The 12,242-nt window shown below is 44.1% G+C and overlaps 1 protein-coding gene across 1 annotated transcript in view; it reads right to left on the reverse strand.

The window, feature by feature from the left end:
• TULP4 (tubby like protein 4) overlaps positions 1-12,242 on the reverse strand; it is a 167,339-nt gene that overhangs the window by 48,522 nt on the left and 106,575 nt on the right. Inside the window, exon 4 of the mRNA XM_012806712.2 lies at positions 759-939. Within this exon, the coding sequence (XP_012662166.1) occupies positions 759-939 (181 nt within the window). The remainder of the gene's footprint in view (positions 1-758; positions 940-12,242) is intronic.

The raw sequence follows: 12,242 nt of genomic DNA on the forward strand, positions 1-12,242 counted from the left end.
GAGTCTCCTGCCTCAGCCTCCCAAGTAGCTAGGACCACAAGCACCCGCCACAACGCCCGGCTATTTTTTGGTTGCAGTGGGCCCGGGCTGGATTCGAACCCGCCACCTTAGGTGTATGTGGCTGGCGCCTTAGGTGCTTGAGCCACAGGTGCTGAGCCAGGTTTTTTTTTGAGACAGTCTCACTTTCTTGCCCTCCATAGACTGCCATGGTGTCACACAGCTCACAGAAACTCCAACTCCTTAGGCGATTCTCTTGCCTCAGCCTCCCTAGTAGCTGGAACTACAGGTGCCCACCACAACGCCCGGCTATTTTTGTTGTTGTTGCAGTTTGGCCGGGGCCAGGTTCGAATCGCCACCCTCAGCATATGTGGCCAGAGCCCTACCCACTGAGCCGGAGGTGCTGCCCAATAGCATAACATTTTTCAACTCTAGCTTTCTTCATTCTCACTAATCAACTAAGTCCTCCAATACCCCAGGGACAGAGGAAGAGCCATACGTCTCATTTTATACCTAGGAAAATCTAAGCCGACACTGTAATCCACCAGACCAATGATTCTGAGACAACGGACAGCTGAGGGCCATAGGTCAGAGACATGAGGCAGTCCTGCCTCGCACTTCAGCTCAAGAGAGCTTCTCAGGGAGTGTGGGTGCTGTACACACCACAGAATTCACCCTCCTGCCTCTATGTGGGTCTGTCCCCCTCCATGGTGCTTGGCTCCCTGCTGGCAGATGACAAGGAGAGCAGGACCAACGAATACCTTGGGGAGGAGCGTAGTCATCCGAGTCCGTGTCGCTCTCACTGCTGTCCTCCACCAGGAAGATGGGGTAGTTCCAGGACATGCCTAGGACACCGTCAGACTCGTGCAGGAGGACATGGGCCAGCATCCTGCCATGGCAGTCCATGACAATCACCTGCCCGTCAGCTGTGCCAAACAGCACCTGCAACGGAGCACAGGACACTTGACCCGGGGGGAGGGGGGGGGAAGGTCTGTGGTTTCTGGCAAACAAACCTCACTCCCTTGACTTGTTTTAGGAGGACAGAGTATATTTAAAACTAAACCAAAAAACCAGGTAAGTAACTTAGGGGTAACATAATCCACTTAGTGTCTAGAAACTTAGCTGTGACTACCTACAGAATGAACATATTATATGCATGCTGTGTAGACATTTTCAAATAATACCAGCAAATTACTGTTTCACTATTTGTGAGGACTTTGTTGTTGTTGGTTTGGTTGTGCGAGATGGGCTTTAAAAAGATAACATGCATTGGCTTTTCTGGAAAATAAAGAAGTGGCGGAGATTAACAGTTAGGTTTTTTCTCTAATTAGAAGACAAAGTTTAGGTTTGTATTTGACCAAAGAGAAAAAACATTTGTAATATATAATACATTGTATTTGACCAAATACAAAATACGTTTGTAATATGTAATCAAGTTATCTAACCATACTGGGAAAAGAAGATACTCCCAAAATAATGTTTTATTTCTAATGTTTAATGGCTAATGTTTATTTCACTGAGACTAATAATGGCATCTATGAACTAACTGAAAATTAATTTAATGATTAACAGTACTAATCACTCATTGAGTGCCTACTTTGTGCTTTCCCTCGCTGATTGTCCAAACTGAGAGTTAGGTACTAGTATGGCTGGTGCAGACCGCAGACCTCAGACCTCGGCCCGCACCCGAGTATGGTGGAGACTGCTCCCAGGATGTTTCCCGTGGTCTCACCTGTCTCAGAGCATATGCTCAGGAAAGTGCTAGTTTGGTGCACACAGGTAGATGGGCAGAGCTAACGAATAAGGGTACAAGAAGGCTAAATGGATGCTCCCCTCTGCCGCAGGAATGGCGAAGGAGCACCTCACAGCTCATGCCCTTGCTGTGAGTGACATTACCAGTTGGATGTTCCAAGAGAAACCTTGGGACCTGGATGGCGGGCCCCATCGAGGAGCATGCTGCACTATTTTCTGCTTTGTGTGATGGTCTCTGTAGTTTCTGCATCTGTTCCTATTAACAACTTTATCCCTTTTGTGCCTCAGTGGTCTGTCATTCCATCAGCATCTCACAGTAACAACCACACACACTACTATCTCCATTTTATAGCCCAGAAACAACTCCAGAGGCCAAGCTGACAAAGCCATGAAGTGATCAAGCCAGGGCTGTCTGATTAAAAAGGCTAGAATTTACCCTAAGAGAAAGTTATTTAAGGCTTTTTTGGTCTTTGCTTCTTTTGCTTTTGATACTGAGATCCTTGAGGGCAAAGACTGTCCCTACCTATACTCTTGGCACCTAACAGAGCTTTGGGGACACAATGAGCACTCAATAAATATTCACTGCTAAGTGAATAAATCAAACTGACAACCAAAGGGCGACTTTGTTTTACTCACACCTGTAATCCTAGCATTCTGGGAGGCTGAGGTGGGAGGATCACTTGAGCTCAAGTGTTTGAGACCAGCCTCAGCGAGAGTGAGACCCTGTCCACAAGCAAACAACAAAACAAAAAACCCAAAAGGCAATTTTAGGACAGAAATGCTGACAACTGAGATAGATTAATTGCAAGGGAAGACATATTTTATTTAAGTAGCAATAAGTTCATAGAATTTACAGAGCTATTTTTATTTATTTATCTATTTATTCATTCATTCATTTGGAGACACAGTCTCACTACGTCACCCTTGGTAGGGTGTCATGGTGTCATAGCTCATAGTAACCTCAAACTCTTGGGCTTAAGCGACTCTTTTGCCTCAGCCTCCCACGTAGCTGGGACTACAGGTGCCTGGCTATTTTTTGTTATCGTTCTTGCAGTTGTCATTGTTGTTTAGCAGGCCTGGGCATGGTCTGAAACTGCCAGCCTCAGTGTATGTGTCTGGTGCCCTAACCACTGAGCTATGGGTGCCAAGCCACAGAGCTATTTTAGAATAAATCAATCATTCATCAATACCTCTTTAAACACGACCTATATTTTAATGGATGAACACTTAAAAATGTTAAAACAATTTCTCCCAGAGGCAGCAATGGATTCATTAGTGTATGCCATTTACAGGAAAAACAGACAAAACTACTATGTATAAGAAACACATGAAAAAAAAAAAAAGAAACAGATTTCTTTTCACAAAATGTTTAAATTTTGACTGTCAACAGAAAAAAATAAGTATCTGATGGCATGTCGACAAAGCTCTTATGTGCCTTGGCTGCAGGATCCAAATGTGGGAGCACAGGCCACATGTGCTGAAACCAGCCAGGGGCAGACATTTAACGTCACTTGGAGAGCAGTTTTCAATGAGCATGGAACACGACTTTAACTTCCACTTAGATGCACCATTGGCACATAACTATTCTGACAGCTTTGCAGTGTGATCTGATTTCTGCCTGCCCCTCATGTAGACCAGACCATAAGCTTTTGAGGACGTGGACTGTCGTGGACTGCATGTTTACATATCCCCTACATTTTATATGCTGATGGCATTTGAAGGTGGGGCCTTTGGGAGGTGAGTAGCTTTAGATGAAGTCATAAGGGTGGGAGCCCCATGATGGGACTAGGGCACTTGTAAGAAGAGTGAGAGGCTGACTATCAACTATAGTCTCTCTCTTTCTTTCCTACTCACTGAAGGAAGGCCACGTGAGGACCCAGGGAGAAAGTGACTGCCTGCAAGCCAGGGAGATGGCCTCTCCTAGAAAATGGAATGACTGGTACTTTCCTTGATCTTGGACTTGCTTGCTTCAGAACTATGAGAAATGTTCTTTAAGCACTGCAGTCTGCTTTTGTTACAGCAGCCCAAGCTGAGTCTTGGACCACTTTGGTTTGCTTGCTTGTATCCCACTGGGACCTGTCTTAGTGTATGGCACATGGCACATAGCATTGTTTGCAAAGGGAGGAAGGAAATGCCTCTGCATTGAAAGGTCTTCTGAATTAACACACATTTTTCCATTTTAGGGAAGAAAAGATACCAGACAAGAGAATAGACATATGATTCCTGAATAAAGGACTGGCAATTTCATGAGTTATCAGCATCAACATTATGTAGAAGCAAAACAGAGCGGAAAAAAAGGCCCCTAAATCCCCTGTCATTAATCCAGTCTAGGTACAGTTTCCATGGGAAGACAACTGACTATTAAGACTGGGAAAAAAGGAGAAAGAAGTACTGACAGTGTACTTGTCAAGCAAGGGTAGAGGATGGTACTATTTGGAACAAGTATGTCACAGATAACTGAAGAACGTGGACACAACACGAAACTAGAATTTAAAAATCTCCTCCACTACAAGTTCTTTTCATGCCTAATCACTACCGATGAGATAAAACTTATGTGAGCAAAGTACTGCAGCAGAACAAGGCAGAAGACTCTCGTGATAAAGAATAAACACACACAAATGCCTCAGTCTCAGCGGCTGCTGCCCCCATCCTGGTCATGTGATGAACGGATTCTGACAGGCTGGTGCCAGCTCCTTCTCCTCAGCCCGCCTCCTCTAGCCACCACTCCTCAGATGTGGACCTAGGCCGCCTTCTCTCTCCTTTCTAGAAGAACAGAATGATGCCCACAGCCTCAAGGATCCAGTTCGCTGTTGACTCCCTGCCCAAGCCTCTGCCCTGAGCCCCAGAGTCATACATTCAACTCTGTTCTTGTCATCTCCCTTCTGGATCTGCCATGGATCTTTCATAGTCAACATGTATCAGAGGAAATGCACAATTATGTCCTTCCTCTGAGCTAAACACACAACGGGGTCCCTTCCAGCAAAGACTATGGCTGTGTTTATCTCTAATGTCTTGTACAGCAATTGGTAATTAACAGGTGCTTGAACATCACATGTAAACCCTCTGGGGACCCATCACACCGAATCAGCCTTCTGTAGCCACAGACCCCATAAGACTAAACTTGGGCTCTGGTTTTACATGTCTGTCTGCCCAGAAAACTGCAAGCTTCCCGAGGCAAGGGCAGGTCTACACTCACGAGATCTTACATGCTGCTTTTATGAGTGGGTGCTCAGCGACTATCCGTAAGTCAATTTTTACCCAAATCTTTGGCCTTTGCCCAAATTTTCCTATAAATGAAAGAGCAATCTCTTCCTTAAACTATAAACCAATGGACAAATCCTCCCATGAAACCGGCCCCCAAACACTTTCAGCAACAGATTCTGTGAATTTGTCTTCTGTCTTCCTGCTGTTTCCTCTGGTGGCTCCCAGGCTTCAGAAGGGCAGGACAACGTCCCCTCTTTAAGGAGCACACCAAGACCATACAGCTGGTAGAAATCCCTGGGTCGGCGCATACCACTTCAATGGCTGCCTCTTTGGGTTCTATTTATTCTGTAACCTTGAATATACTCACCGCAGGGCAGTTTTAAATAGCAATGCAATTATGGTATCTACACGTCTCTTCATTTCAATGTACTCAATTTTAAACTGTTTTTACATATAATTATTTAAAAACAAATACAGTTATTACTGTAGTTTAAAATGAACCAAACTACAAACCAAAGGGATTAGGGGAGCATATAAAATCATTGGGAAGATACATGTTTTACAAGCAGTGGCATCTTATCATTACCTTCACTTTTGGACCCTGGTACTCATCTAAATTCTATAAATGTTCACCTCTTCTATAATAAAGTTTAATTTATAATATTGGAACTAGTTCCAGAAGGAGATAACTTTTCCCCATTAATGTGCTTTTTTAATTTAAAGCTTAGGGAATCAGATTAAAAAACTGATACAAATTCCTACTAGTGACCTTAGCACCAGAGGTGGCAAACATAGGCACGTATAGCTGTGGACAGAGAAATGAAAGGACAGCCGTGCATTCCCTTTTTTGCGTTGGAAGGAGCCCTTTCTGTTCTGAGATGTTGCTAAGTAAAACCGTACTTCAAAGACCTCCCTGCTGGCTTCTAAAACACTGGCCTTCAAATGTGCCTCGTGGCCAGGTCTGACTAATATAATATTTTCTTTTTTTTTAAAAGAGATGAAACATAATTTCCTAACTACCTGTATATTTGGGTTAAGTACGTAATTTTGAAGTTGTCTCATGTCTTAACAGCAGAAAAGAACACTTGTAAACTAACCCAGTAAGATGAGAGACTACCTTATGTTTAAAAATTTTCAGAGAATGAGATCTTCTATCTGCTTTAGGCCTCAAATTTAATGTTAAATGTTTCCTAATATTAAAATATTCTTCCTCAACTCTTTCAGGCTCCATTTTTAAGAGTATTTACCCTTCTAAGACACACCACCTACATCGTAATTTCTGGTGGTAAAAGGGAATAGTCTGACTACAGAATCAATAAAAAATGCATTTAACTAGATTATTTCCAGAAGGGTACACAAATAACTGAGAAATTCCTACCTCTAATAGACTTGAGTACAGCAGGAGGGGTCTTTTCATTATATATTCTTTGGAACAGTTGAACTTTTATATGATTGGTACTTAACAGGTGCTAAGAAAACTGTCTTATTAAAAACATTTTAAAAAATGAAATCACTTGTGCTGAAGTCTGCAGTTTTCTTACTTTCAGACTCCACTCTGATATGGGCAGAGGTGACTGGACATTGAATGAGGAAGAGAGGAATACTCCAGGAACACCGCTTTACAGCAAGTCTTTGAAACAAGGCTCAAGGGCCTAGGCTCTTCACTCCCCATGAGCCCTGAGGGGTGAAGGTGTGCTTTTTGTCTGAGTGGAAGATGCCAGTGATGCTGGAAACTGCTTGGCCTGTTTGGCACAAATAATCCAAATCTGTTAGGAAACATCCTTTCCTTTGCAAAGGATTCAGGACTGGAGTCAGCTGGCAGGTGTCCTCGTCCATCTTGACTTCTAACTACTTGTAAAAGTTGATCATTCTGCCTCCTGAATGTCAATTTCAAATCTATTCCTATTTCAAAATGCTACATACATGAGTGTGCTACTAAATATGATGAAAATATTTAATTTCTTCCTGTGGCTACCAATAAACTTTTTAACAAACGGGCAAAGAGGAAAGGACTCCCTGGTCCCTGCAGTCAGTAGCGGTTGGGGAACACAGTGATGCAAGCACACACAGTACTTGTGACTGGTGTCCACACAAACCAAGCTATACCAGCTAAAGCTGTAAGGACAGGCTTTAATCAGTAATAACTACTGCAGCAAGGACATGAGTGCTGTGTGAACCAAACTCCACTCTGATATGTGCAGAGGTGACTGGGCATTTTAAAGGGATAACAAGGGAGGAAGCAGAGGCAGAGGCTGAGGCCGAGGCAGGACAGTCAGGAACACAGACTATCCAAAGCAGGAAGGGGCTATCAGCACCATCAGGCTCTTTGGGTTTGCTAACTGGAGCTTATCAAAAGTAAGCTCCTACCCTTCCAGAGAGCTCTGGCATAGCTTGGTTTTGTGTGGCTGGAGCGTGGTGAAGGACAATTTCTGTCCTGGTGGTACACACATGTAGAACAGCACACCCCCCCGCTTCCCCCCAACACACACACGCTCAGTGCCAAGGGCAGGGGCTGACAGAGCAACAATGCCTGGTCCAGGGAAGCCACACTGAACCCCAGGAAGTTTGTAGTTAGCCATATGGCCAAACACTGGCATTCAGGCAAGATCTGTGTAAAACCAAGGCCATCATCATGCTGTAGTATTAATAAAGGCATATGAAGAAATTTAACATTAAGTCAACAAGAAACGGACTTCATGAAGTATATATAATAAGAGCGAGACACCCTCCTATTTCTCAGTCTTAACCTAATTTGTTAAATGTAAACTTTGAGATTTTTAGGTAGCACGTTTTGTTTTGTTTTTCAATCAGGCCCAGGCAAGGTTTGAACTCACCTCCCCTGGTTTCTAGGGCTGGCGAAGCAGGCCTGAGTAGTTTGTAACTACTGAGCTACAGTGCCCAGCTTTTATTTAGCATGTTTTATAATTCATCAAGTACTGAATGCTCTATCTGATGACTTACTGATGATCTGAGTTAAGAGATAACAAAGAGTTAACCTGATTTTTAAACATCTTAATTACTATCAGCCAATTAAAACATTGACCAAAAAAAAAAAAGAGAGAGAGAGAGAGAAAATACAAACACAGTAGTTACACTTGTTTCGGCTAAATTTGGTCTCACAAGGCATTTGACAGAACTTCTAGAATACACCCAGAAAGCAATCACTAAAAATGAACCAGTATTGATGGCTAGATAAAGACAGCCCTGAAGGGCAGGAGGCTTCTCCCAACTTCTTTCCTGAGAAATTCTACTAGTTTCTCAGCGATTCCTGTGCTCCTTGCCTATTTTGGCAAGAACCATTCTTACACATGTTGAGTTCAGGGCTTAAAATAAAGAGGGGCTTCCCTCTCCTAGCACAGCACTACTAAACAGTCACAGGTGGATCTCCTGGGGAAGGAGGGAAAAGGGTCACTCTTCTCACTGGTTCAGCCTAAGTCTCATGTCACAGCCTGTGCTCTCACAGGCCACTGGCCACTCTCCCATGGCCTACTCACCAGTCATCAGCAAGAGTCTGTGGCAGGGGGACAAACCACTAAGGTTTTACTCTAGTGGGTTTGTGGATTGTTTTAAAAAAAGGAAACTTTAAGACAAGAAAGAGACTGTGTGAGGCAACCTACTGTGCTCTCTCCTTGTGTTGAGCACAACGGCTTTCAAGTTTTCCCAGGGAAACAGAAATCCACTCTGTACTGATAGTTAGCAACTAATAGACCAGGGCGTTAGGATGGGAACCCACAGGGTCCTGGAAGAGGTGAGAGCTGCTCTGAGAGGCAATGAGGCCAAGCCTTGCCCCACACAGCGGGAAATGTCTTTTTAGGATGAATAAAACACTGCTTGCAAATACTTAATTGTGACCCTCATACTTTGGTTTTGTTAAGTTGTTCAGGGGTGTCCAACCTTTTTTCTTTTCTGTTGTACACTGGAAGAGCTGTCATCTTGGATTATACATCGAGTACACAAACACCAATGAAAACTGCTGAACACAAAAAATGTCTGTACACACTTTTCACAATACCTGACACCACAGTTAAGGAAAACAGGCCTCGAAAAATCTGGCTGGACACTCCTGTTACTTCTATCAAAGAGTGAACCTCTTGGTCACACCTGTATGTCAAATACCAGTTGATCATTTTTCATTTATGTTAATAAAACTGTGTTTTTAGCTGTGAAAGGAAAGGGGTTTTATTACTGTTCACAAGTTCCCTTTACAAATCTTTTCTGTTTGACAAGGCAAGATACAGAAGCCCTTCAGGAAGACGGAGGCCCCTTGGATGGCAGGTGGGATCCTCAGAGCCACAGGCAGATCCAAGTCCCCGTGATTTACTTCAAAATGCAAGAGCCTTCCTCAAAGCACAGAGCAGAGCTGGTGTGATAAGGGCACTGCGGTTTTGAAGGAAATGCCACATTCTGAGGGCATTTATACTGAAAGGTGTTTGGGTCAAGTGACATGCTATCTGGGATTTGTTTTAAAGATAGCAAGAAGGAAAAAAGGGATAAAAAAGCAAATGTGGCAGAATTTGTGGGCTCTTTATGCCATTTATGTTTGCTATGTTACTGAAATTGTTCATAATCAACATTTTAAATTGTATCATTAAAAAATCACTGGAGTCATTTATTACTTAGAGTAGTTTTGGGGAGTCAGAAAATCTCCTTGAGTTCTAATATGATACTTCAGTCATGATCTCATATTTAAAAAGTAATTGTTCTTTTCAGCTCACTAGTATGCTAAAGTTTAAGTGTATATGAGTATCTATGAATATTCATTTTTCATCAATTATTATCTCTGAAAAGATGTTTATATACTTGTGATTTGAAAAAAAATTTAATGAAGTAGGTGAATTAACAATTCTGCACTAATGGCTTGGTGCCTGTGGCTCAAGCGGCTAAGGCACCAGCCACATACACCTAAGGTGATGGGTTCGAATCCAGCTTGAGCCTGCCAAAACATCAATGACGGCAGCAACCAAAAAATAGCCGGGCATTGTGGCGGGCGCCTATAGTCCCAGCTACTTGGGAGGCTGAGGCAGGAGACTTGCTTGAGCCCAGGAGTTGGAGGTTGCTGTGAGCTATGATACCACAGCTCTACCCAGGGGGACAGCTTAAGGCTCTGTCTCAAAAAAAAAAAAAAAATTCTGCACTAAAATACTGTTTTTAATAATCATGTTATGCTAACTGTTCCAAGTTCTGATGCTACTCATTTGAAATGGGAAATAAAAGTATTATTTTTTGCAAAGTGTATACACAGAAATGGCTCTGGTCTCACAGATGTCCCAGAGTGCATGGGCACTGGTGATCACTGCTGTTTCCCTCCGCATGTGACACCAACAGTGTGTAACTGTTGTGCAGACACAGCAGACTCAGGGTCACAATCACACTGGCACACATCAGAACACACTGTGGGGAAAATCCTCTTAGCAGATGAGAAGGGAATTGGGACCTACCTTTTGTACTACAAAGTGAAAAGGATAAATCTTCCTTTTTTCTAGATTAAAAAACAGATCACCAGACCTAAGGCTGGAGAAGAAAATGTCACCCACTTGTGCTACGTGTGCTGAGTTTTATCTCAGTGACTATTTAACTGGTGGTGTTTTTTCCTTTTTTTTAGAGACAAAGTCTCACTCCATTGCCCTCAGTAGAGTGCCATGGGATCACAGCTCACAGCAACCTCCAACTCCTGGGCTCAGGCAATTCTCCTGCCTCAGCCTCCCGAGTAGCTGAGACTACAGGCGCCCGCCACAATGCCCGGCCATTTTTCTGTTTCAGTTTGGTCAGGGCCGGGCTCAAACCCACTACCCTCGGTATATGGGGCTGGTGCCCCACTTACTGAGCCATAGGCGCTGTCCTATCTCAGTGACTAATACTTATCACCTCAGGTTCTTTCTACTTTACTTGAAATCATGCTTTAATAAGAGTGCCTAAATAAATATCAGGTCTATGACCCCTTCTTTTAAAAAATTTTTAGTATTTATAAGCAAATATTACCTCTACTTACAGAAAACTAAAGTCTGGACAGTGCTAGCAAAAAGATGCATTAAGTGAAGAATTCTCATTATGACAAACAACTGCTATCTAACTTCGATAGAATATTCTTTAAATAGGGAGATTCCCATAGATGAGTATTTAAAATACAATCATGTTTTGGGCGGCACCTGTGGCTCAAGGAATAGGGCACTGGCCCCATATGCTAGAGGTGGTGGGTTCTAACCCAGCCCCAGCCAAGAAAAAAAAAAAGTCATGTTTTACAAAAACTCACTTCACTACCTGGTATTTTTCTCTCCCTTATAAATACCTGTACCAGTATTTGAGGAGCACCCTTAACCTCTCTCTCAAGAGAGCAACATTGCCTCATCAAGTCATAGGAAAACTTAAGTAGAACTTTTAAATACATATAAATAGTCCCTGACAGCAAAGTACTCAGGAAGTAGAATCCACAGGACTTAAGAACTTAGTGGAGGGCAGAGACCTACGAATGGAGAGAGCAGTGTCCTTCCCAGTTTGAGCTCACATGATGAGGGAGAGGAACCCAGCTGAGAGGGGCTGCGGGGAGGGGGGAAATTTCAGACCTCACTGGATCCCAGCAACTCCAGGCTGAGCTGAGGTGCAGAAAGGACAGATGGCTAGAGAATGAGAGTGGGAGGAGTGCAGAGCTGCACGGGCAGGGGAAGAAATCGCCAAAAGAGGAAAAATAGGGCCGAAGGTTGAGACTTAGAGTGGGTTGGCCCAATGAGAAAAGAATGTGGGCAGCAGCTGGCACAGGAAGTGCTGGAGAGCCCAGGAGGAGAGAGAGGCAGGGCTGGGAGAGGCACTGCCCGAAAGGACAGGAGAGGCAAGGGCAGAGCAGGAGAAAGGCAGCTAGCTCCAGGAGTGGGGGGGAGACAAGGTGGGTCCCTGGGGTAAGAGAGAGGTCAACCTAAGTAGAAGGCAAGGTGAACAGAGAAGTTCCTAGAAAGGACTGATGACTGAGGAGGGATGCTACAAACATCAGGACACATATCCATATCCACGCGTGACCTAGGGAGAGACGGCACTAAGTTCCCTAAGCACTCCCCCCAGGTGACCTGGGGAGGGGTGCACTAAGTTCCCGAGGCGCACACCCCCAGAGGTGACCCGGGGAGGGCTGCACTAAGTTCCCTAAGCACACTCCCCCCCCTCCCAGAGGTGACCTGGGGAGGGGTGCACTAAGTTCCCGAGGCGCACACCCCAGAGGTGACCCGGGGAGGGCAGCACTAAGTTCCCTAAGCACACTCCCCCCCCCTCCAGAGGTGACCTGGGGAGGGCTGCACTAAGTTCCC

The sequence above is a fragment of the Otolemur garnettii genome, unplaced genomic scaffold (genome assembly GCF_000181295.1).
Source record: "Otolemur garnettii isolate 467f Iridium unplaced genomic scaffold, OtoGar3 scaffold00056, whole genome shotgun sequence".
Classification (NCBI taxonomy): Eukaryota; Metazoa; Chordata; class Mammalia; order Primates; family Galagidae; genus Otolemur; species Otolemur garnettii.